Raw genomic sequence first — 25,705 nt, 5'->3', positions numbered from 1 at the left:
TCATCTAACCATGTGCATGCCTACCTCCAGCCTCCTTTAATTGCTGTCAGTGTAAACTGATTCTTCAAACCTTAACCAAAATGTTGCACAAATATTAATATGAAGTAATAGCATCAACTCCTTGGCAGGGGCAAATACTAATGTTCCCTGAAGTGCTAGAAAATCACCCTTCAAATCCACTTAGCTGAAAAGCAAAGATCAAAACTAACTAGGACTGAGTAAAATCAGTACTGTTTCAAAATTGAGTGTGAGAGAAATAAGAAATCAACAGCATAACTTGAATTTTTTTGAGTTTAATTTTTTTAAAAATGAAAGGCCTTCCGAGAGCTCTAAACAAGAGCATATTTTAAACAGCCACAGTGCTGATCTTGATGGTTCCATTTCCAAATTAACTGAAGCTCATTGTCAAAGCAATGCGATTTCAGAATATGTTCCTTCTTCTTATCCTTCAATCAAATCTAACAAAATCAGGTCAGAAATGCTTCCGTGTAGTTTTACGCTTGTATCAATGCCCACGGTAACTGCGTAAGTGAACACAGCTCATCATCTCAGTGTGCTGAGCAGCCTGCCAAGTGCTTGTCAATGTTCAGAGAGCAGCACACCTAAACACATCCAAAACACCTCAGCACTGCCACAAGTGTCATTTCCCAAATGTCCCATCTCCCTCCGTCACCGCTGGACACCCACGCCTACAGAACCGAATCGGTACCTTACTTACCTTATCCCCACGGGACAAGCTACCAGAGCCTGAAGAATTGCTTCCACCTTCTCCGGGCCCTCGCCGTGCCCCTGGCTCAGCTGAGGGACACAGGCCTGGGCAAGCTCCCAGTCTCCGTGCCGCACGCACTCACAGAAAAACCCAAAAAGCCGCTCCAGAGAGACCGCTTCTTCATTTCCAAAGGAATGCATCTTTACCAGGGCAGGCGGGAGACCTGGGGCAGGATGACAGACGTGTAACAGGTGCCGTACGGGCTAGCTTGGGCACCACCCTATGGTTCTTCTTGCCTGGGCAGGGACAGGCGGAGAGCCAAAGCCAGAGCTTCCGGGGGCTTCTTCCCCAGGGGGCAAAGGTGACAACAACCACTGCGGGCTGACAACGGGACTGCCGCTCCTCCACGGCCCCCGCCGTCGATGCACCCCCCGGGGAAGCCCATCCCGGCGGTCCGCGGGACTCCCCCCCGTTCCCCACCTCCGTCCGAGACCCCGGGTCGCCCCTCCCGGACGGGCCCGTCTCTGGGGGCCATGAGCTCTACAGCGCACACACCCACGGTCTCGCCCTCCTCCGCAAGGTTCGGTTCGGCGGCCCCCGGGGCCCATTCCCGGCACGGTCAACATTACCTGGCGGAGCAGGACGCGGCTACCTCGGGGAGTGGCGGCGCGGGGCTCTACTGCACGGCGGGCACCACCCGCACCGCTCCAGCAACACCCACACCCGCCGCCGCCATCTTGGGCACAGCCTCAGCTGACCGCGGCGCCGGGCGGGCGTGCGCCCATTGGCCAGGCTGGGGCAGAATGTAAATAAACCGCCATCTTTCCTTAGGGCACCTGACGCCGCCTCACACAGCCGGGTAACCCCCGCTCCCCGGGCAACCCCCGCTCCCCGGGCAGCTCCCACTCCCCGCCCATTCCCACTCCCCGCCCATTCCCACTCCCCGGGCAGCCTCCACTCCCCGGGCAGCCTCCACTCCCCGCCCATCCCTCACTCCCCGCCCAGCCCCGCCCTCCCCTTGCCCCCCTCCGGCTCCGCCCCATGCTCCGCCTCTCGCGGTTCTGATTGGCTGCCTCCAGAAGCCCCGCCCCTTCGGGCGCGCTTAGTCGTGCCGTTCTCCAGCGCAGAGGCGGCTCTGTGAGGGGGAGGTCTCGGTGGGGGTGTCTGTGCCTCGGCCCCCCCGCGGGGTGGCTCTGTGCACGCGTGTTATATCCACCCGTGTGTACGTACTGGGGTGTATACATACATGTGTGTGCATATGTACCCCTTGTATAGGTGTATAGCCGTATATGTGTGCCTCACTATATATATGCCTACATAGGGTTATATTCTTTATGTATGCTATATAGATATATATCATAGAATTGTTATGGTTGAAAGGGACCCTAAAGATCATCCAGTTCCAGCTCTTAGCAACCTGGTCTAGGTATTAATTTTTCAGGAATGCTGAACTTTTTCTGTATGTGTAATAAGATTCATAGAATGATAGAATTTTCAGGGTTGGAAGGGACCTTTAAGATCATCCAGTTCCAACCCCCCTGCCATGGGCAGGGACACCTCCCACTAGATCAGGTTGCTAAGAGCCCTGTCCAGCCTGGCCTTAAAAACTTCCAGGGATGGTGCTTCCACCACCTCTCTGGGCAACCTGTGTCAGTGTCTCACCACTCTCATGGTGAAGAACTTCTTCCTAACTTCCAATCTAAATCTCCCCTCCTCTAGTTTGTATCCATTCCCCCCAGCCCTATCACTATCTGACATCCTAAAAAGTCCCTCACCAGTTTTCCTATAGACCCCCTTCAGATGCTGGAAGGCTACAATAAGGTCTCCTTGGAGCCTTCTCCTTTCCAGACTGAACAGCCCCAGCCCTCTCAGACTGTCTTCACAGGAGAGCTGCTCCAGCCCTCTATATATTCATATATAGATATGTGTATATATATATATACACACACAGATGTATGCATATTTTATATGTATATTTATGATGTGTTTGTTATACATACACAAATACTTGGACTTGGGGGTGATGGTGGAACAGAAGCTCAACATGAGCTCTGAGTGTGCACCTGCAGCCCAGAAAGCCAACAGTGTCCTGAGCTACACCAGAAGAAGCACAGACCCCTGGTCAAGGGAGGGGATTCTCCCCCTCTGCTCTGCTCTTGTGAGACCCCACCTGGAGCACTGTGTCCAGTTCTGGAGTCCCCAGCATAAGAAGGACACAGAGCTCCTGGAACGTGTCCAGAGGAGAGACACTAAAATGATCAGAGGGCTGGAGCAGCTCCCTATGGAGCCAGGCTGAGGAAATTGGGGTTGTTCAGCCTGGAGAAGGGGAGGCTCTGAGGTGACCTAATGACAGCTTTGCAATATCTGAAGGGGGCTACAGGAAAGCTGGGGTAGGGCTTTTTACACGGGTGTGTAGTGAGAGGGGACAAGGGGAAATGGTTTCAAACTTGAAGAGGGGAGATTTAGGCTAGATGTTAGGAAAATATTCTTTAAATTGAGGGTGGTGAGACACTGACACAGGTTGCCCAGGGAAGTTGTAGCTTCCCCATCCCTGGAAGTGTTCAGGGCCAGGCTGGATGGGGCTGTGAGCAACCTGGTCTGGTGGGAGGTGTCCCTGCCCATGCAGGGGGCTTGGAACTGGGTGATCTTTAAGGTCCCTTCCAACCCAACCATTCTATGACTCTATGATTCTAAATACAAAAGGTGATGCACACATGTACATGATTTTAAATGCTTAAATGAAATTGTGTATGGATAGATACAGGCACAGCTACAGCTGCAGGTTTTCTGGGCACTCCTGTGTGGGGTGGTGGGAGCCTGCCCACCCTTGCAGCTTCCCTGCTCTCCCAGGTGCCCCAGCCCCGTTCCATGAGACCTTCCCCAGTGGGATGAGGCACGGAGGGCCGTGACTCAGCTGCTGGGCTGGGTGGTGTCCAGCCAGTGTTTGGCAGAGATAAGCCCCTCTCAACATCCTCCCTTTTATTCCTGACTTTTTGTTTGTTTTTGTCCCGGCACACAAAACAAAAACTCCTCCGGGGACTGCTGTGGCGAGGGCAAGTGCAGGAGGCAGAGCAATGACAGAAGAGAGGTGTCCCAAAGTAAGTGACCGAGAGACTCTGCGGGGCTCCTGAGTGGAAAATAAGGGAAAGGGGCTATGTCCATGTGCACGTACTGGGACCCACCAATAAACCAAGTAAGATGCCACGGGAACTTGTACCAGTTTGTCCTGTGGCATCCTGAATGCTTTTCAGACTGTCTGTACTGTCAGCTTAACACAGACAGAGAAATGGCATGAGTTGACATGGCTCTGAATTAATTTCAGCCATGCTGGATGAGCTGGGAGCCTTGGAACCATGTGGCTGTCATCCCATCTGTTCAGTTCTGGTTCCCTGAGCCTTTAATGAGGGTGCCTGCTATGGCACAGCTCTGCACAAACATTTGCTCAATGTACACTTTCAATTTGGGGTCTTAATTTGTATCTTCAGTGTAGGCAAGGAAGGAGCACTAGTGGGACACAGGACCTGTATAAGAAGGAAGTTGATTTATCCTGGGATCTCTTATGCTTATTTACCATCTCTAATTGCTTTATCCAATTTAATGTGTCTCTTTACAGTCAGACTCCTAACTTGAGGGGCTGCTCCCTCACATAAGACATCTGAGGTGCTTGACTCTTTTCTGCCATTACAAAGAATTACATACCTGCTGGAGTCACCTGCCCACTTCTGCAAGTGTAAATGTACACTACTAACAGTCAGCAGTAGTGCTATCATTTTAGAAGTATTTTAAAAATCAGTGTATTCCAATATTGGCTTTGTAAGAAATCAGAGGTTTATTAATATATCTGTGAAGCTGTAAATGTGGCTGCATTCAAATATTGAGGTGGGAAAACAAATAGTTTAAGGTCATCTTATCAGAAGATATAACTGGTATACTGAAATTAGGAAATGGAATATAGGCAAAATACTTTTTGTCTTGAATTTGTGTTTCTACTAAGCAAGATTTCAATAATTTAAAAATCTAATGTTGGTTATATTTTCCAAAATTTAAAAATATATATGATATACCAGTAGCAACTTACACTTGAGTGGAAGCACACTGGCTGTGAACAGAAGCCTGTGGGTTTCCATGCCAGTGTAGTGCTTCCCATAGTCAAAATACTAAACCATGCATATATCATGCAGGTCTTCTAGCAAAAAATGTCTGAATTTTTACTGTGGAACACTGGGATGATAAAGCACTTTTTATCTAAAATAGGGTCTGCTGTGCCTTGCCTTGGAATATTATCAGTGTTAGGCAAATTGCTAATAACACTTAGTGGTTTAGAGCAGCTCCTTTCTAAGTGACTCTGCATAGAGAGTGATTACATGCTGGAGTGTAGTACTCTGGCATTTATATTTTAAAACCATTTCTGAAATGGAAGTCTCAAAATGTCCCAATCACTTGCTCCTAAGCTTTCTCTTTTATTTTTCCATGCCAGCTATTGCCTATATTAATTGCTCCACTAACAAGCTGTTAGAGAATTACTTAAAGCAAGAAAATGTAGATCTGACCATTGGGTAGAGTGTGCAACTACAGGTCTCTGTGAACAGGATCCACCAAGAAGCCATTTTCTGGCTTTGAAAAAGTGATGGGGACAGATGTGACTGGGTCATCTGTAAGGATACAGCTGCATTTCTGTCAACATGAAGCAGTGGGGAAGCATCTATGCTGGCTTGGTGCTCTTGTGGTGGGGGGTTTCTGTCTGGGTACTGCCATTTGCAAGATGTGGGTCGCTGCAAATTCAGACCTTGCAGCACCTGCACTGGTCCTGGGGAGTTACATGCATCACCTGAAGGCAGCTGTGGCAGTCCCCAAAGCCACCTGAGGCCTGCCTTATGTCAGGCTTGTCACTCACACATATGGGTCAGCTGGAGCAGCACCAGCAGCCACTCACCTTACTAACAGCAGGCATGGCCAAAATCTGCCTGCTGGAGGTGGCAGTCCTCTTGGGCAGCCAGCACCTGGTTATTAGCCTGTTAGTTATGGCATCCCTCTCACTCCCCTCAGATACTAGAAGACAGAATTTACAACAAGAGCCAAAAAATATTTTAGGCCATAAATACTTTTAAGTTCTTTTGTACATGTAAATATAAAAATAAGCTATTTGAGTTTTCACTGTTCCCTGCAGGGAGCACAATATGTTGGTGAAATTAAAGGTGGCCTGAGACCAGCTATGAAACTCACCATCATAGGAATGGTACACTCCAACCCCAAGAGGTAGGTGAAGGGAGTGGTGAGGGCTTCACCCTTGCCATATGTGCTCCTACCTCTCTTCTAAATTAAATGATTTCTTGAGGGTCTGTGCTATTTGGAAGGAAGAAAATAATTGAGTAATTTAGATTCATAATATATAGCTCAATTTAATTTTCCTGCTCTCAGATTGGAATTAAAATGGTAACATCTTAGGTGAGGTCACTGTTTAGACCCTCTGACTGCCCTACCCTGCTCTGTCCTTTGCCCTTATCTAATGCAAACCAGAGGGGGAAAATGGGACATTCCTCCTCCAGGAAGAGGAGCTGTTTTGAACCTGCATCTTCATCTGCTGGCAGGGGGAAGAATCAACATCACTTGAAAACCAGTGGTTTTGGCACGGGAGGTGCAGTTTCATTGCTGTGCTCAGTCTGGATGACAGAAACTGTTCTGTCATTACACTTTTTTGCTTCTACAGTGATCAATTCCATGCAGTCAGCACCACCAAAGTTTTTTCATAACTTCTTTTACAATACAAATTGGAATCAGGTCACCCACAATGTGTTTGATTCCAGTTGCAAAAGGGGAAACAAAACATCAGCAGTAACTAGCACCCTGCCAGAAACTGGAGGAGAAACAAAGAGCAGCCTGTTCTCATCTCTTTCTTCAGCCTTTTTAGCTTGTCCACAGTTCCTGTAGGAGTCCTGTGTTCCAATCTGATAAGAATTAAATAACTGTCTCTAATCTTTATAGGCTTCTGAAATGCTCACCCTGTCCTTTCACATTTCTGACATACCAGTCATTTAATTGTTTTTTTCAGCTTTTCAGTGACTCTGCTCTGTGATCCAGTGGATGTGAACAAAGATGTTGGGCTGTTATTTACAGTTAACTTTAGTGACAAGTCCATCACCCGAAATGCACGAATTGCTGGGAAATGGGGAAAGGAAGAGAAAACTATTCCTTACTTCCCATTTACGGCAGGTGACACATTTAAGGTAATTTTTGTGGTACAATGATTATGGTGGAGAAAAGGTGGGAAGAAAAGGCTGAAGGCTGTATATATGACCACAAGTAGCTAACTATTGAAACTGACAGGTTAACTAGCCTAGTGTGTCAGAGAGTAACAGTTAAAAGCCTAATGGGAGAGAATTATCCCCTTCTCTAGTCTTAGTGAGAGAACTCGCTATAAGGAGCTTTACAGTACACTCTCAGCAGAGACTAAATTATTTATTAGGGCATTTCAGAAGAACTGATATACTTTGTGCTTCACTATTGCCGTCACAGGGGGTTCTAGGTCTATGTTGGTGAAATCAGCTCTGCTGCTTATTCTTAATACCATCCCCTGTCCTTTTCCATTGTAGATGGAGCTCTTGTGTGAACACCAGCAAATACGAGTCCTGCTTGATGGGCGGCAGCTCTGTGACTTCACTCACCGCATTCAGCCCCTGAGCTTGGTGAAGGCTTTGCAGATCACAGGGGACATCAAGCTTACTAAAGTAGCTTGAAAATAAAGATGGCATTATCACCAGAGGACAGAGGCAAATGTACTTTCTCCTGTCTGATAAATGTTTTAGATTTTTCTTCTGGCTAATTCTGGAGAGTGGGAACTGTATCTTTTTAATTTTCTCATGTGTTTGAAACATACACTTCTTTTCTCATAAACACTCAGGAATTGCAGAGCTATGGCTGGTCCCCATAAATCAGAAGGCCTTTTCTGAGACAGTCTTTTGGCCTCCCAGACTGCAAGATTTATGACGCTATGTAGTGACATGAGGCAACCAGGTGCCACTAATTGCCGGGTAGTGGGCTTGACCTCCTGCCAGAGTTCCCACACAGCCGCAGAGGACGGGGGGTGGGAGAGTTCTTGCTCCTTCACCCGTGTCACCAGCTTTTCATTAACAGGGGTGCTTGCTGACAATCCTATCTTTCCCTTTTTTCTTTCTTGGTCAATAGTGGTAGAGAAGGAAAGGTAGTGGATCTTCTTACCCGACTCCTTGGGTTTTCTGCTAATGCTGGCTTGCGCCGGACTGGCTCCTTTCCTTCTTATTCGTCTGAGCACGGGCTAGGTCAAGGTCTATGCCCGCATTCTCCACCAGATGTAGCAAGACGAACCTCTTCTATGGATGCGGCGCTCCAAGGTCCAACCAGGTGTCCCAGTAGAATCTCACAAATGGAGCTCTGACCAGCCTGGATCAGTGCTACTGCTCCAAAGGTGGCTAAACCAGCCCCCTGGCTTCCCCAGGTGTGAGCTTTTATTGGCCCCCTAATCCTGCTCATGCGCAGTAGGGGCTGCCCTAATTAGGCACAGGTGGGCTTAGCACGAGGTCAAGCCCACTACCTGGCAATTAGTGCCACCTGGTTGCCTCATGTCACTACAGTGCTATGCAGTATTTCACATCCTCATGGTCCCCTAACCCCTAAGCACGCCAGCTGGTGGAGCTCAGTCCTCAGCAGGGGGGTGGCTGTTACCTTTGTGACAAGAACTGGGCAGTATCCAGGTGGTGGGACTGAGAAAAAAGAAGCAGATTTCCTTACAAGTGAGCAAGGGAGTCTGGTGGGCCCCAGCAAGGCTCACATTATCAGGAGGGAATTGCTTTTCCTGGAGGCTCTGCTCAGCCAGCACAAAGCCATTTTGTGCTTCCCAGTACAACAAATGCCTTACCACCATCCCTGTCTCTTGCAGGTAGCATTCTCATGATTTGAAAGGTTTCAACAGCTGTGGATTTCACAGTCTCCTCTGGACCAGCCTTAGGAAATGGTATCTGTAGCTGAAACTGCATTGCCATTCTTGTATCTAATTAAAACTGCATCTTTACTGGCAAATGTCTTTTACTAGCTCTGTTAAATATTTGAATGCACAAGAGTGTTGTACTGTTATTTCGTTGCTATAGATTTAGAAAAAAGCCCTAAATACATAGCTATTTTAATACATATTTAAGCATTTATCATAGCTGCTGCCTTTGGCTCTGTTATGATTGCTAGACTGTACCACAGGATGGAGTGGAAAGTCTTCAGATAAAGAGACTTTTCCAACCCTCAACTTGGAGAACAAAAAAATTCTGCAATGAGGTGGTTCTGTGGCTAGAGGCTATCAAATTCCGCTGTGACTTCAGGGAAGATATATAGCATGCTGTGTTCAGAGAGCTTTTGGAGGGTCTGCAGAGTCTGGCTATCAGATAACTCACACTAAATCACAGCCAGATGGTTGAGTGTTGTAATAATCTCATACATTACATTCTGTCCTGTGGTGTGGTGGTGAATATCTGAGTTTCTACATAAATCTAAATTTACAGTGTGTGAAACCATTGTTTTCATTTACTCAAACTGCCCTCTGAGAAAAATCATGTCTAAAACGCAGAGGACATTCAAATGCCTTGAACTTCTTTTTATCTTTAATGATATAAAAGTCAAATTTACTAGACAAATATTGCAAAAATTCATGTCTTAAAATAGAAAAAGCAATAGCCAGAACTGCTACTAGAGTTCTCAGTCCCAGTGGTGCTCCACATAAATGGACTTATGGTGACAATCAGGAGGAAAGGTCTTGCTTTTACAGCTGAGTAATTTCTTCCAATATATTCAACACCAGCAATTGTCCTGAATAACTGAAAAACTGCCACTGGTCTGGTTTGATGCTTGGGATCCTGTACTGCTATGGACTATCACCAGCACAAGAATAATCTGTATACTGGAAAGGATGATCCTTTGGTCTTTTACAGCTTAACAGAGAACCAAATGATAAAGCAGAGAGATGGACAGACAGACCATTGGTTTGTGTCACAATAGTGATTGTCCTGGCAGCAGGATTGTTGCTTAGCACAACACTCTTGTGCTATACCAAGAAAGGCAGCCTCAGACATGAGGACCTTGAAGGTCTTAGTCAGTCTTAACTAATTACATTTTTGAGCCCCTTTATAAAGGAGAAAGGAGCAAGACATTTCTGCTTTACAATAAAGCACAGCCTGGATCTGTCAGATGTAGACCAAATACTTGTACAAAAGAATTATTTTCTTCCAGCTTGGAATATTATATATCATTTTTTCCTTGTAAAGCCTTGTTTGTCTGGGTCCAGCTGTTGTCTTTTGTCTCTTGGTTAGACTGTAAGTTGTTAAGGAATTATGCTGAATCCACGTGATTTCTAGGCACCTAGAACCCTGATCTGTCAGAAATTGCTAGGTAATATGGCAGTACAAATAACAAAAATAGACAATCTAAGGGAAAAATAACACTCCCAGACAATGGATGCAGGAAACTTGATGACATGTGACTTGTCATTTGGCGTGGAGTTCACCTTCCTCATGTCAGTGGTTTGATTGCTTCAATCCACTGTGCTCGCTCTGATTTGGAGCTGGCCTGGATATAATAATGGATGTCATTTTTGGTGATGATTTTGAAGAGGTTGCCTTGCACATTTCCCTTCACTCCTGGAAAAAAAAAAGAAAAAAAGAAGAAGAAAAAAAAGAAAAAATTAAGACAGATACAGAATGCTTTGGAATGCTTTGTGGCAGATATTAAACTTCATATGGAATAATTTTATTTTGGTGAATTAGGGTATCAGACCTCTCCATTTCATTATGCATAAGATACCTAAAGCTTGTGTCTTTGATTCCCCTTCTGCAAAGTAAAGATGTAGTACAGAAACCCCTCACATAGATTGAACAAACTCCTCTGTACATGCTGTACCTGCTTCATGTATAAAATAGCTACTGTTTAGATGGTGAATCTTACTTGAGTTATACAATGGAGGGGTGAACTCCCTACCAGTCTCTGCAGCAGGTCAGGTTGTCTCCTGCTCACCTTCCTTTCCTCTCAGTAAGATTTATTGTTCATCATGGCCCCCATCCTGGACAGTATGTTTCTTAGACTCTGCCTTTTGTCTTTAGAAAGATGCACCCTATTTGAGATTGACAAACTGTGCCTATTGTCATAAAATAAATAGCTTTAACAGTAAAAACACTTAGCTGTGAGGCTGAGGTTCTAGACAAACGATGAAGCTAAGCATATTCACCAGCAGAACTGATTTCTATGTTGCTGTCTGTATGTCTCTATATGTCTGTATGTCTGTATATGAAAACAGTAAAGATAATAATGTAAGTAGAGAGGACACATAGAAAAGGGGTGGCATCAGGGAATGCCTCAAGACTTTGAGTTCAACAACATCCAAAAAGAAGGTGTTTCCAGAAAGAAGGTATTTCCTCTTTGCCTGTTAACTATAAAATATTACTCAGTGTCTTAGGACTGTCTCAGAGATCATCTGACTGACAAAAGCCTTTAAAAGGGGGAACACCCAAGATATGTAGAAGTAATGCTAAAAAATAGACTCCTATGGACAACCCAGCAGTATGGTGATTTTTCATGTTATACCTCTTTCCTTGTTTGCAAGGGGAGAGGAAAGGCTCAACCTCTGCACAGAGCCAGCCATAGACACAAATGAACACCCAGAGACTGTATTGCTGTGGTGGGAATGTGTATCTATCAAGAAGCTTGTGCTTACCTGCTGGGACCCCATTGTCCTCCAGAGCTGAGACAAGGCAGCCACGAAGAGAAAATCCACCTACTGGTCTGTTTTCTTCCTGCAAAGAAAAGGGACATGAGGCTTATCTGGAAAATATTATCATGAGAATAATTTCACAGAGCATATTAGTTGTTTTTATGAAGGTGGAGATGTAATGCCAGTCCTTCCAGATATAAAATATCTGTGTCACATGCAGTTGAATGCATTCTTATGTTGCTACAGGCTCAGATGTTTCTCTGAAGTAGCTGGGAATGGTGGAGACAAATTAAAAGCATAGGGGTGGGCTAACAATCTCATCTCAAACTTATGGTATGGTTCTATCAATAACAAACCATACTAAAAATACATATATTTCTGCACATTTTAGCTTGCTGCTTTTCACTGAGACAGTATGGGAAAATTTGGCTGTTTTCCCTAGTCAGCTGTCTGTCTTGTCTGATCTTCAGGTTCTGCAGTTTCAGTTTATAGCATTACAAAGGCAAATGCCAATAAACCACCCCACAACAAAACAGGAAACAAAAAGCGAACTGGCTCCATAAGCTCTTTTCTCTGTTATGTTCTTTGTGTTTTCTTTAAAAGTCACATGAAGAAACCTGTTAGGCTTTGTGGTATCCTATGCATCTGGGGCTGATGGATCCACGTGCCCTTCTGGGTTGCTCACGTTGATTACTATATCCATGAAAGTAAATTCTACTTTTTCCTGACCAACTTTAAAACTGAGTAGCAGAAATTCTTATAAATACTTTGGCATCAAGGAGATCCTATTCAATTTTAGAATAAAAAAGTGAAAAGTCTGACCCTCTAGTGGTGGGATGTCAGCCCAGAAAGATCACAGCCCAGGAAGAATCCCTGAAGGAACATGGTCCCAGGCTGTGTGGGTACAACAAAAGACCAATTCCAAGAACACCGCTGCCCCTTGGCTAAGAAAAAGGAATTTCCCTGGGGAAAAGACAGGAGGGAAGATGCAGGGATAGAAAATCCTACAAGGACAACCTCACAAGGTAAGGCCAGAGAGGTCTTACACCCCAGGAAATGGATAGAGGAATCAGGAGACGCATGAGAAACATTTACAGCATAATTGTATTTTCATTATAATATTTAGGTCTCTAAGAGGATTTCTAGGGGTAGAAACTCCCCACTTACATACCTTAGTGGGGTCATAGTAGTGCAAAAAGGCAGGATCAGCTCTCAAAACAAATCTCCTCACCTTCCAGTTTTTCCTCTTGTGTCCCTGCAAAACAGAAATAATAAAGTTACCACCAGTAAATAGCCTCTGGAATAGCCATTTTCCTCCAGGGACTGAAGAAATAGATTTTAGAGGCAAATGAGAAAAATCTTTTCTGACACCTTAGTAACTCCCAGGGTTTCCTTTTTAACATTCTTGGGGTTGGACTCAATGATCTTTAAAGGTCCCTTCCAACCTCTGACATTCTGTAATTCTTCTTGATACACTGATAATTCCTCCTTCTCTCCCTTACTTGTCCTGCTTGGACCAAGTGATTACATACCTGATTCCTGCTCTTAGTTTCAGATTAATTAAAGGTCTTGAATTAAACCCCCATGCTGTGCATGAGATGATGATGTCAGGTCTTTTTGTAGCAAATTCACTCCTTCCTCTCCAGCTCTCTCAGCTGCAGCCCCTGCAAGTGTCTGCCAGGCCCTGAGGGCATCTCCCAGCTCCTGCAGGGTTTGTGCTGGGGCTTAGGGCAGCCTAGGGCTTGGGCTGCTTGGGACTGCTCCTCACTGCTGCTGACCACAGTGGGAGGCTCCTGGGCATCTCTTCTGTCCTGTGGTGATGGGAGGTTGCCCTGCCAGCCCTTTGGGGACGCCCCAGCAGCTCCTTGCACCCCTGCCATCCTTCACTGCCTCCTGGCAGGTGGAGGAGGAAGGGTTGGGGATGACCCCGTTGCACAACTCAGAAATAGCAGCTCAAGGTACAAAGCTGCAGAGTAGAAATGTGGCCACGCAGCATAAGTAGGATTCCCTCTGCAGGTGGCTGCATTATGCTTTGAAACAGTGTGGTTGATCCTCATCTTGTTCATAGCAGAGTTTGAAAATGAAATTTTTAAGATAAAAGGTGGGATCCTGTAAACAGAATCCCAACAGGTAATTATGCCCAAAGAAAACAGGTTTCACCACCAGCAGAGCATCCATGGTTACATGAGTGACTGTCCACAGGTAAATGTCCACTTTGTGCAAAAGTCAGTCTACTCAGCTTTGAAATTTGCCTGTGGCCAGCAGAACATCAGAGCTGCTCACAGGACCAGGATAGGATAAGTTGGAGAAGAGGAACAGTTGGCCTGCTTGGGAATGTAAAACCTCTCAGTGGGATTTGGACTTTTAGACTTTTGGACTCAGTGGGACTTTTAACACTATTTTGTACCTTTCACTATACACTGAATATATACAGAATATCCAGTTAATCCTGCCTGAGCAGTAAGTTCCGTAGCTCACTTCCTTATAACTAGGTATTCTTCACCACACGACCTCTGGCAGTAGAACTGACAGGCAAGTTAGCTCTGCTGACCACAGCTCTCCAACCATGCTTGTATAAATCCCATTTATTCTCTAGGAAGCCCTAAGAGCTGTCATTCTACATGTTTCCCAGCAAAGGTTCAATAACTGTAGTTACCTGTTTAACTAAGAATCCTTGCTTCAGAATCGTTCCACTCAATTCAGAAATGTTAAATTGTAGCTCCTCCTTGGAACTGATATTTTTTTTACTGCTCTCAGCCTGCAAATAGGGAAAAAGATGTTACACTTTTTAATCTAAACACACCTTGAAGTACAAAGTTCTGCATTGTATCCTTCCCCAGTTGTTTTTAGCTTGCATTTCCTGAGTAAATCCCGCTCAGTGGCCCTGCTGCTCAGCTTTGTAGTTCCAAGGTTAAACGCAACAGATTGCAGCTGTAAAACCTGCTCACACACCCTGGCCTTGAATTTTAACATAACTACAGCACAGCCTCCTGTAAATGCAGACACAGCACTTCACTCGAGGGACACACCCCTTCCAAAGCCTGGTTATCTGCTTGCAGAGCCCTCCATGCCCACGGAGCCATTTGTCTCCAGCAAAAGAGCAGGTGTCAGGAGTGTTAAAAGCCTCAAGCTGCTCCTTCTGTGTTTACCCTCACAGCCTGCACGTTTTGCCTGTGTGTGCACACCGTGCATGTCCCCTTTTCCTCTGCCCCAAACCAAGCGAAGGGCAGAGGAGGAGCCTCCTTTGGCAGCCTCATCACTCACAAACATGTACAGAGCTGTGGAGTCGTCAAGGAACTGCTCGGAGAGGTCGCTGTAGCGCGTGGCCTCGGTGCTGCGGGCGCCCACGGGCCTGAGGAAGTTCTCTTCCATCAGCATCGATGCCAGGGTGACGGCCTCGAATCGAGACACAGCAAAGCTGTTGGAGATGAGCCAGTCCACCAGGGCAGAACCTGCAGGGAGAAAAGCAGCTCTCATACCAAGACAACGTGCTCTTCCAAGGCAAGGGAGATGGTCTCCTGCCATGCAGGCTTTCATTTGCTGGAACATTTTGGCATCATCACAAGGACTGTTGTCCTGGTTTGGGTGTGTTAAATGGTGACAACTTTCAATGAAGTGCTAGGTTGACCAAAAAATGTGGGACCCTGCATGTGCTTCCATGAATCCAAAGAGCAAGAAAGAAAGGTGTCAGAGAACTTGGCTGCACCAGTACTTTCCACTGGGCTAAAACTGATCCCAGCACGAAGGAAGCCCCTTATCCCTGCACCGTGGCATGTCAGATGTGAATTGTGAGAAAGCTCTTGGCCTAAAGCAGCTGTACCTGTGAAGGTCTCTTTGTATCTGTTGCCTTGCTCCAAATTGCGGGTCAGCCTAATTCCAGCGCTGCTGTCACACATTCTCTCCACTATGTGGCTGTAAAGGAGAACACATTATGTTACCAGTATAGAAAGGCAGAAAATGTCACATACTTCTGTCAGTGTCTGGGATGCCTTGATGTTTACCAACATAAAGATGGGAAACTGCTTAGATTGTCCCCCCAAAAGTTTTATCATAAGTATGTTGTAGAAAAACTTTATTGTCCCAATAGCAACTCTAAACAAGATGCCTCACATTAAAGCACTTCAAACTGAGCTGAAGTCAGCTTCCATTTACCTTCTCAACACAAATAAAATTAATGTAATTTTTCTATTTCTTAATCAGTTTTCTCTTTCCTCTTGTTCAGCATGATGCACCCTAAAAATCCTAGCCTGGATTCAGGCTATCAGCTTTGAAAGGTCATCAGCATGGCAGGAACCATCTCATTGCTTGGTCTTTCCCTGACATCACATCTTCTGAGGTAATGCATTTCCCCAAAGAAAACCTCTGCAGCTGCCTGGGAAGGTCTTCAAGCCAGCAGTGAGACGGCTGTGCAGAATCCACATCCCTCACTCCTCTAGAATGATGGTGAGGAAAAAGGGCATTCCAGTGCCCTTGTAAAACTGTGTGCAAGCTTAGTGCAGAGCAGCCAGTTTAGAGGCTCCTGGCCACACAGGAGCAGTTCCGTGCAGAGAGGAGCCTCCCCATCTATCAGCTCAGGCAATTTGCAGACTAAAACAAAAGTAGAAGGAGAAATGATACATACTTACTGAAGGCTGATGTTCTCGAGCAGCTTGAAAGAGTTCTTCATTCTGTGAAGCTCTTGTACCTGTACTGGGTGACCAGCATGAATAGCTCCAGTGATGTCCAAAGCCCAAGAGTCTCGCTCCTCCCTGGAGCAACATTCAAGGAAATAGTCTGTGTTGGTCTTTGTCTTTAATTTGATGAGTAGCTGTGGAGAAATAAGTGCAAAGCAATAATATCATTTAGCTACTGGGTTTCACTTGTATTTTTTTTGATTCCTGCCCAACCCCAGACCCTAGGTTTTCAGTTCTAAGCATGGTTTGAATGCTCTTGGTACTTAAGAGAGAGCAGATTACCCAGATATTTGACTACATAGGATTCTGCATTTCACACCCAGATCTCTAGTTTCTCAACAACCACAAACTCTCACTAAGCTCTGACTGCCATGAAAAGCACCGAAATAGTGACTTCCAGAGTAATTTCCCTTCTAGTCCTTCTCAGAGGAAGTCTGCATTGCCACCACCCATGGGTGAGTGGACAAGCACAGGAGGCACTTTCCCTTCCAGAGCCCTCTTGCTGGAGATTTTCAACAGCAATAAAGTCCCACTGGCAAAAGAAAAGGGAATCTGACCTGGTGGCCCAGGAGCACCCTGTGGACACAGCCAGCGTTTAAGGCAACCACCAGGGATGATAAGTTTCCTTTTTTCCCCAAACTCCTCAGATTTTATTGAGCTGATTTTTTTTCCGCCCTTCACACACCACTGGGATGCTGTATTTGCATTTATTTTTTCTAAAGTGTGTCTGAGGGGGTGTGGGCTTTTGTTATTTGGGGTTTTTTGCTGGTATTGTTTGTTTTGTTGCTTGGGGTTTTATTCTTCTTTGGTTTTTTTTTTATGGCTGTGACTCAGATTTAGGCACAGGGAACAGCAAAGAAACCATGAGGGAGCTGATTGATCATCCTGGTTGCACTGCAAATGGCAGCTTGCTTTGATGAGACCTAATCGTGGAAACACATCTCAGTGCCATGATTGCAGTAACCAAAGAAGCCAGGAAGAGAGGAAAAAACTAAGGAGAAGTTAGAAATTGAACATCGTTGAAAAGGGGTATATTTTTCCAGTCATACCGGTCTGTTCTCATATTCCAGGCATGGACAAGTAATAGTGCATCCATCCAAAAGAATCCTGCCTTTTGGAGAAGGGTCCTTCTTGCCTCCTTCAATTTTGTAATACAGCAGCTTATCCTGAAGCAGAACGAACCATCTCACTTTCCAGTTACGAACAACATGTCCCTAGAGGGGAAGAAATGCATGTAGCTAACTTTAACACAAGCATTGGGAAATGAACATATTTTCTCTCTTTTTTTTTTTTTTTGGGGGGGGGGGGGATGGAGGGCGGGGGGGCAGGAGATATGTGTGCCTGTGTGAAAATACCACAAGCAAATAGGAAACTACATGAGAATTAACACAAGCCATTGTGAGTGGCTTTCTCCATGAAATACACATTTTTAGTAGCAAAACAGCACAGTCCCATCACTATAAAATCATGGAGCAACAGAAAGGTGCTTTGATCTTTCTTCAGCAAGGACATAATCTGTTCTGAATTGTTTCTTGCAAAAGCTCACATGAATTATGTCAGAAAGCTGTCTTTTTGGTACACACCTGTCCACTGACAGGACCAGGCAGGAACAGGGCTAAATATGAAATGTGTGAAACAATCCCCTCACCTCTGGTGACCCTGGATGGTATTTCATATGTTTCATTCTTTTTAATTTTGAGGTGGCTGTAGGTTGTAAGTAGTTCTGAGTTTCTGATTTGTTTTTTCCTTACATCCCCTTTTACTGCTCATGAGCACTTGATTTCTACCCTACCTATGTTCCATCTGCTGGGCTAAAACATTCCCTGTGCTACTCTTTCCTGTAGACAAAATATGCTTCTTAATGAATGAAGTCCCATGCCGAGTGCCTCCTAGGTGATATCAGAACACAGACAGCTCCTCTTCTTTCCCTTCTTTCCCTGGCTGTCTTTAGCCCAGATTTAAGGAGAGCAAACCCAGTGAGGTCTGGCACTGTCAGGCCCAATCCTGTCTGAGGGTGTCAGGTCCAGCTTCGTGCTGCAGGGGGATGGGTTGGATTTCTACAGGTGATGGAGCATTCCAGGCAGCAGGGGAAGCAGGGGGCAGAGGAAGCTCTGACACTGGGGAGAGGGTGGGCATAGCCAGGAGAAAGGAACATGCAGGGTCCAGTCATGGCAGGAATCAAAGCTCATTAATTCTCCATGGGTAAAGGGGAAAACCAGCAATTTCCAAGAACAGGTTGGGTAATGAGTCTCTAAATTCCAGGGCACTTTACATATAGTGTCTTCTAGTCTATGCTAAATACAATTTATCTATTTAGATAAATACTATTTATCTACCTTGGGTTTGTTCTCTCCAAAGAAAGCTTTTGTCTTTTTCAGTGTTATTTTACCCTGCTGCGAAGTGCCTTAGCCATTTTTCCTGAGATTTCCTGGAGATTTCCTCTTTTTCAGGAGACTGCCTTACCTTTTTTTATCTTACCTGACTTCCACACATTTACTTTACATTACAATACATAATTCAGTCACTTATGATGCATTCAGATCATCTCCCTGCTTGTGCTCCCTTTTAAGAAAGCTCTGTTTTCTTACCTGTTCCCACCTTTTCCTCATATTTTATTTCCTTCTGGATCCTTTGTTCCTCTCCACATCAGTTTCCTTTAGCCTTCTTTGTGGTCTCCTTCCCATCAAACCCTGTATCTCAGTGATGCTGTCCAGCCTGATGGAGTTACAGCTCACAGTGCTGCCAATAACCTATTCCTCTCACATATTTGATGTCCTGGATTTTTGCATCAAATTCAGTAGCCACTTTAAAGCCCCCAGATACCATCAGAGCCTGTGAGGAGAGCAGGAGCTGGGACTGCTCTGCCCTTGCTGCAGAAAGGAGGATGAGGAACAGCTCTGTTCATAGCCCTTCTCCTCACAGAGGATGGCTTCATGTGGCTGGCAGCTGGCCAGCCAGGAGTCCTGCCAGGGGAACTGACCAAGATTACCTTCATGTTAGCACCTGAAGCACTGCCACGTACTGTAGAAAAGCATTTCTCAAGGCGTGGCAAAGCTTTGAACAAACCCTTGAATCACATTTTTTGTGTGCAATCAAGGACCATATTAGTGACTGAGACAAGCTCCTGGTACTAAATGCAGCTTATACCCCTTGCTAAGTTTTCCTTCTGTGTCCCAGCTGTGACCGACTCAGTCCTATATGGATCTGTGACAGTCTTTCGGTTTTTATTTCCACGTTTTGGTTAAAACTTTCTTACAGTGCTACTTGAGGGGTGTGGAAGAAAGGAGTTATTTCAGACACATTTCTATGTTTGCATTGCTCTGATCCCCCTGAAAAAGAATAGTCTGTTTGTTCCCCATTCTCTCATATGAAATGGTAAACCCTGCTCAGCTGGGCTGCTAAAGAAGGTACAAACGATCTTAAGAGACTGTCAAAACATCCTCCCAAAACATCCTCCTTCCCTCTGTCCTCTCACGGCCACTTCCCCTGCTGCCACGTAGCTGGTGCAGACATTATGGCTTTCTGATAGCTGAGTAATCCTGACAGCTAATTCCTTTTCCTCTGGGTAAACACCAGCGTGGTGGAACAAGAGGGATGGCAGTGAACACCTGTAGCTCATGCAGTTCCCTCAGCAGCATCTGCACAAACCTTAAGGGGGTCCTGCCCCAGGAGCAGGCAGAAGCCCTTCCAGCCGAGAGCCCAGCAGGCTGCCTCGCCATCAGCCCCGGGTCAGCCTGGTCCCAGAGGCTGATTCCCTGTTTGAACAGAACCCCGGGAAGAGGAATGGGAGCACTTACCCTCTTGACGAGGAAGCCCTCCTTCAGGACTCCCGCTGCCTCCTGCATTGTACCCAGCCCCTAGGAGACCTGAGCCCCTGCTGAGAAGCGTCCAAGCCCTGGCAGCTTGTCCTCTGCACAGGATTTGTTTAAGAAAGCTCATTTTTCTTTGTTACTCTCCTCCTCCAATGTGACGCACTCTCCCTTGCCTGTTTTTTTCCTCCCTCCCTTCCTACCTGTGAGGCATTAGTTAAACAGTGAGCTGGCTATGATACATTACCTGCCCTCCGGGAAGTGAAACAAAAGAAAAGTCTAAAAAGGATCTCTAAAGTATTTCACAGGATTTAGTGTAGTAAAGAAACCACTACCAAGTGAGTTGGCCAATATAAACAGCCACATGATTACAAATCAGATTTATCAACACTACCACTTAAAATTTCTCATCTAATAAACACATCTCATAGGAGTTCTACAGGTTAGAATACCTGAAGTGTAACATGTAGAATATTACAATTTTATGGAGACTTTTACAAATGTTAGAACAATTTATCTTGCTAGAAATTTATTTTCCTCAAGAAGCCCCAAAGCACTTAAAACCCCATTCTACTTTCAGTTACACCTGGGCATATAAATCAAGATTCTCAATTTACTATCAGCAGACTGATCAACAAAAACCCACAGTGACCTCTTGTAACTCCTGAGCAGCTCCGGAAGAGTGCTTTCTTTGTGTCTGCATCTGAGCTTAGCTATTTATTGCATTTTTAAAGACTTCTGCAATGATAAATCTGTTTGATAGATTAATCAAACCTTGTCCTGATGAAATTAACCTGTATCAGTGTTTTGAACAGCAGTCTTTGCTGTAGTGTTAGCATTCCCTGACTTGTAACAAAATTAATGTGATATACCTGGACAGAGGTAGGGGCTATGCTAAGAAGCACAGCACAACATAACAAATAAACAAAAGCATTCGTTGCTATGCAAAAAAAGTCCAGAGTTCATAAGACAGAGTGACTCAAGTGTCTCTCACTCTCTGCAAGCCAGATCAGATTACTTACCAAGTTTTCACCTACTGAGGAAGAGGAAAAAGCAAATAATATTTTTATCTTTAAGCTAGTTTTTTAACTTCTAGCAAGGCAGAGCACAAGACTGAAGAACAGTCTAGAACAGTTCTGCAGAGACTGTGAAAAATACAATGGGTCACTGAATGCTATTTGAGATTAGAATTGATTGCTGTATAAAAAGAAAGCATGCTGGATGAGAAGCAGCAGCTTGTATGGAAGTTACCCACATAGTCCCTACAGTAGGCCCTTTACCCCTTTGGAAAAGGCAGGAGCCATGATGTGACCAGTTGCATAAGTCATATCCCAGTTTTATTCTTCAGTCCACCTAAAGTAAGTATAGCAAGTTTAACACCTAAAAGAGAACATTTTTGCTGTAGGTATGCAGTATTTCCAAATATATCAATAACTTTTTGTATTTTATCTTTTTGTATTATTGTGGCCCTAAAATAAATCAGAAATTGAATGAGTGTATGTCTTCTAAAAACCAACCTCTGTATACTTATAAATGTACATATAAATAAAAGTTGTACATGGAAGTAGAATCTTGGGAAAAAACCTTGAGAGAATTCTCAGGAGAATGGCTTGAGAGCAGCCCTGAGGAAAAAGATTTGGGGATGTTGGCTGATGGGAAACTCAACATGAGCTGGCAATGTGTGCTTGCAGCCCAGAAAGCCAACCTGGGCTGCACCAAAGGAAGCCTGGCCAGCAGGTACAGGGAGGTGATTCTCCCCATCTCCCCATCCACTCCACTCTCACAAGACCCCACCTGGAATCCCGTGTTGAATTCTGGAGCCCCCAGCACCTGAAACCATGAGGCTGTTGGAGTGAGTCCAGAGGAGGCCCACAAAGATGATCAGAAGGCTGGAGCACCTCTTGTATGTGGACAGGCTGGGAGACTTCCAGCCTGGAGAAGAGAAGGCTCCAGGGAGACCTCATAGCAGCCTTCCAGCACCTCAAGGGGGCTACAGGAAAGCTGAAGAAGGACTTTTTACAAGGGCATGTAGTTACAAGACAAGGGGTAATGGCTTGAAACTGGAAGAGTGTAGATTTACTTTAGACAATAGGGAAAAATTCATTATTGTGAGGGTGGTGAGAAACTGGAATAGGTTGTCCACAGAGACTGTGGCTGCCCCATCCCTAGAACTGTTCAGGGCCAGCTTGAGCGGAACTTTGAGCAACCTGGTCTGGTGGGAGGTGTCCCTGCCCATGCAGGTGAGTTGGGAATAGATGATCTTTAAGGCCCTTTCCAAACCATTCTATGAAATCTGATGCAGTCAGCAGAAAAAAGAAAATAAATTTCAGTTCACAGTGTTCTGTACTTCAGATATAAATTTGAGTAAAACAGAATAAAACTTGAGTCTAGGTAGGTAGACAAGAGAATTCATGGCTGCATTTGTTCCACTGACAGGGCCTCTTTATGTAACCAGCTCCAGGGATACAGTGTTCCACTGTTTGGTATTTGAGGTTTGAGTTCACATTGTACAGCTTGTTACTGCAGGCAATTTATAACAAGGTGGGTGAGATAATTCTATGGTAGTGAGGACAGGTAGAAGCTTGCAGGGGGCTCTTGCTCAGACAGTGATCTCAGAATTGCACCACAGGCAGCCCTCACTAAAGATCTGAGAGAGCTTTTTCTCCAGCGTGCAGACCACCCACAACCCTGCAGACAGTCTTGGCAAAACTACCCTTAGCAACAAAGAGTTATATTGTCAAACTGCTGGTGAACAGTGAAGCAAACATTGCCCCAGCTGGCCGTTAAACAACAGGTTTTGTATCAACTATTTTGTATAATCTAGAACCTTCACTTTCTTCAGTACTTTGGCTATTTATAATACACACACACCCTCCCCCCTCTCATTTTGTAGTTAATCAAGGCTAACAAACTGCCTCTGTATTGCTCCCTGAGGCTGAGTAAATACAGATCTCTCAGATGGTTTTGTGGGAAAAGGGTCACACAGTGTGCAGTGAGTCAGTAGACGTGGGCTGCCATAGCCAGGCATCTGCTGGGAGGGCAAGTCCTGGCACTGAAGGCTCCCAGCAGCAAAGGACATGCTTCGATACGCATAAAAGTAGGAACTTGCTATCAAGTCCTCTTGTGGACTGAGGGGAGGAGTACCTGTTTCCATAGACACATTTTAGAGTGTTTTCCATGTATCAGTGCAGTATTTTAACAAAAGCACAGTTGAGTGCTTGGCATTCTCTTTATATGCTATAGAATTTGGCCAGGAAGAGCCCTCTGCAGCTTCAGGGCCACGGGACCCTTGGCGACCCCTGAAGAGAAGGGCAGGAGCACCCAGCCTGAGAGGAGATGGTGTTTCTGCTGGCTAACCTGGCAGACAGTGCTGGCACCTCCAGGTCAGCCCCTCAGGAAGCCACCCACAGCTGATTCAGAGACCCAAAGGACATCCCCCACTGCATGTTCTGCAGCACCCATTGCCTATCACTGTGCTGCACAGGGGATACACACAGCTTTTTCAAAGCAGCTTCTTAAGATGCTATGACTTCAGTGTACAGCACCACTAAATTGCTTTAGTGGATTAAGGATGAAATAAGATGAAAAAAACCCACATCAAAATACAAGAATGATGAAACATTTCTAGATAAAAGAGAATGATGACAAATGTTCCAAATTATTCTGACAAAAGTGCATTTAAAAAAAAATGTAGAAAGTTGGCAGCCTTTGAAAACAGTTGTTCAAATGTCTAGACTGTGGAACAAAAAACTATCAGAAATTAAACACCAAAGTGCAGATTCCGTTATGAAGAACAACATGCCAGCTCAACTGCATCTAAAAAAAAAACCCTGAGGGCCAGAATCAGAAAGGAAACAGAAAGGAATTGTCACTGTATTAAAAATGAGATAAACCACAACAGCTGCAAGAAAGCTGGGCACCCTTTTTTTAGCAGCCACTGTTTCCCCTCATCAGAAACAGGATACAGGGCTGTGTGCCTGACCTGAGCCAGTACCCCTGTTTGGGGTTTTTGCATTGAGTTCTTATCAGATGTTCTAAGTAAAACTATTTCCAAGCTGCCAATCTCCCAAAATTAATTTAGGATATGAAAGTGAAGCTGAGATTCTTTCAATTAAAACACCAGCCCAAGTCTTGTCCACAGCTGTAATGGTGCCCTTCCCTTCGGTTGATTCCCTGAGTGGAGACCTTGCAATTACAACTGAGTAAATGGGACAATTGCTAATGAAAAGCAGGAATGAGCTACCTTGCTCCAATGCCTTGGCAAAGACATTCACACAGAACCCACAAACCTTATTTTAAGCACTGGGTAAGCACACATACAGAACAGACTGGCAGAGGTAGAAGGCAGAACAGCTGAGGCCCAGCGTGGGCATCCCAGGCTCAGCGCTCCCTTACACACCCCTCACTAACAGGCCTCAAAACCAGACAGCTCAGACCTCCTCCCAGCTGCTGCAACACTCAAGAAAAAGTCACGAAACTGTATTCTCTCTTTTATTTAAGCTTCTTGGCTAAAAGTTTCTGAGGCAACAGGAAAGCCTGCTTTTCTCTGCCAGTGACTATTTAATAGTGACTATATATATAGACATATATCCTAACCTGCTTCATTACCACTCCCACTATCTCATTCTTTTTTTTCTTTTCCAGACACTCAAAATTGACACAAAATTGTGTACATGCAAATTGAGGTCAGAAAGTATCCTATAGCTACTGTACAAGTTTAGCAAACTTTAGTTTGAATTACTGACAGAAACAAGGCTCACTGATAAATGCACCAAAGCTGTTCTTAGAAATGATACTATTTTCCTGATAACATCCCAAGGAAAGAGCACCTGTGGCTCATTTTTTAGCGCTTTGCTTTACAGCATTGTTTTGGCACACAGGGCACCTTTGAGTTTATAAACTTTCTTCTGTCTGAGTACCCACCTGATGTATTTAATGTAAACCAAATCACTATTTCAGTGATTGTACATTGCTGGAAGAGCTGTTCATCTAGGAAACTGACATTATCTTCAACTTCAAACGATGATAAGGCTTTCCTATCAGCTTCTGAAAAAACGACCATTATAAAAAAAAGAGAGATTTGTTCCTTCATTTTGTGATGATATATTCAGTATTTTCCAATGTCCTGCAAAGACTAGAAGTTACTTACATGTTTTGGCTTTGCATTACTATTTGAGTTGGGTAAATGTGAACATCTACAATAATCAAGGCTGGATTGCAGTATGTTTGACCTTTGTGAATGCCTTTTGTGGCAACACCGTGTGGCAATTATACTGTTTTCACTGTGGCAGTACTAAGAATTCCTAGTTAAGACTCAAAGCCTCCTTTTTCCTTTATTTTTCTTCTAGCAGCACATACTCTTAAGGAAAAAAAGGAGATGGGCAATACAGGTCATGATAGAAAAGAAAGGTATACAGAGAGTTAAAAATCTAGCTATTTGGAAAGGCTACTTAAACAAAAAGAACCCTCTGCCAATTCCATAGGAGCAAAGTGCAACTATATGTAATTTTTCATTTATCAGCTATGTTAACTGGAATGGTAACAAGCTGTCAAAGTTTTCAAGTTCTCTGTAAAAACAGATAAAGCACAAAGGAAATGCTCTTTTAAACAAGCCTTTATCAACTACCTATCAACAAAACATTTTGTTACACTTCTTACTGACTTGATTTAAAGCAAAAAAGAGAAAGCCCTTTCAGTGTTAGATGGGAGTCACCTACTGATCATACCCTTCCAGGTTTTATATTCCCACCACTCTAGGCCATGTGACAAGAGGAAAAAGGAAAAAAATCAAGAG

The 25,705-nt window shown here is 44.7% G+C and overlaps 3 protein-coding genes across 14 annotated transcripts in view; 1 reads left to right on the top strand and 2 right to left on the bottom strand.

Moving 5' to 3' along the window:
* The window catches only part of ZFYVE26 (zinc finger FYVE-type containing 26), a 50,516-nt gene extending 49,062 nt beyond the window's left edge, over positions 1 to 1,454 (bottom strand). For 9 of the 10 annotated variants that reach the window (XM_071744411.1, XM_071744415.1, XM_071744413.1 and 6 more), the window contains exons 1-2: positions 1,339 to 1,454; positions 719 to 932 (exon numbers count right to left, since the gene is read on the bottom strand). In XM_071744411.1, the coding sequence (XP_071600512.1) occupies positions 719 to 909 (191 nt within the window). In that variant the 5' untranslated portion in view covers positions 910 to 932; positions 1,339 to 1,454. The remainder of the gene's footprint in view (positions 1 to 718; positions 933 to 1,338) is intronic. The other variant, XM_071744412.1, reaches the window with a different exon arrangement.
* On the top strand, positions 863 to 8,761 carry LOC139796429 (galectin-related protein A-like). Of its 3 annotated transcripts, XM_071744425.1 has the most exons (5): positions 3,669 to 3,807; positions 5,877 to 5,965; positions 6,759 to 6,933; positions 7,300 to 7,482; positions 8,622 to 8,761. In XM_071744425.1, exons 1-4 carry the CDS (start codon positions 3,784 to 3,786, stop codon positions 7,441 to 7,443), a joined length of 432 nt encoding a protein of 143 aa, XP_071600526.1. In that variant the 5' UTR covers positions 3,669 to 3,783; the 3' UTR covers positions 7,444 to 7,482; positions 8,622 to 8,761. The 3 variants fall into 3 exon arrangements, with proteins under 3 accessions (XP_071600527.1, XP_071600526.1, XP_071600525.1); XM_071744426.1 differs by lacking the exons at positions 3,669 to 3,807; positions 8,622 to 8,761 and adding an exon at positions 863 to 960 and having other exon boundaries at positions 7,300 to 7,495; XM_071744424.1 differs by lacking the exon at positions 8,622 to 8,761 and having other exon boundaries at positions 7,300 to 7,495.
* A 1,365-nt stretch (positions 8,762 to 10,126) lies between these two features.
* Positions 10,127 to 20,029, bottom strand: PLEK2 (pleckstrin 2). Its single transcript, XM_071744422.1, has 9 exons — positions 19,900 to 20,029; positions 17,152 to 17,316; positions 16,055 to 16,236; positions 15,250 to 15,341; positions 14,694 to 14,881; positions 14,086 to 14,187; positions 12,601 to 12,684; positions 11,433 to 11,511; positions 10,127 to 10,362 (listed from the first exon to the last, which is right to left on the bottom strand). Exons 1-9 carry the CDS (start codon positions 19,945 to 19,947, stop codon positions 10,235 to 10,237), a joined length of 1,068 nt encoding a protein of 355 aa, XP_071600523.1. The 5' UTR covers positions 19,948 to 20,029; the 3' UTR covers positions 10,127 to 10,234.
* Positions 20,030 to 25,705: the final 5,676 nt, after the last annotated feature.

This window comes from Heliangelus exortis, chromosome 5, assembly GCF_036169615.1.
Source record: "Heliangelus exortis chromosome 5, bHelExo1.hap1, whole genome shotgun sequence".
Lineage (NCBI taxonomy): Eukaryota > Metazoa > Chordata > Aves > Apodiformes > Trochilidae > Heliangelus > Heliangelus exortis.
This window is presented reverse-complemented; position numbering and strand designations above follow the sequence as displayed.

Bases quoted from the DNA above. Each gene is read 5' to 3' on its own strand.
- LOC139796429 (XM_071744425.1), top strand. From the start codon at position 3,784: ATGACAGAAGAGAGGTGTCCCAAA. The intron at 5,966-6,758 runs GTAGGTGAAGGG...TGTTTTTTTCAG, and splicing joins GTACACTCCAACCCCAAGAG to CTTTTCAGTGACTCTGCTCT. The intron at 6,934-7,299 runs GTAATTTTTGTG...TTTCCATTGTAG, and splicing joins CGGCAGGTGACACATTTAAG to ATGGAGCTCTTGTGTGAACA.
- PLEK2 (XM_071744422.1), bottom strand. From the start codon at position 19,947: ATGCAGGAGGCAGCGGGAGTCCTGAAGGAGGGCTTCCTCGTCAAGAGG. The intron at 15,342-16,054 runs GTAAGTATGTAT...TCTCCTTTACAG, and splicing joins CTCGAGAACATCAGCCTTCA to CCACATAGTGGAGAGAATGT. The intron at 14,882-15,249 runs GTACAGCTGCTT...TTCTCCCTGCAG, and splicing joins ATACAAAGAGACCTTCACAG to GTTCTGCCCTGGTGGACTGG.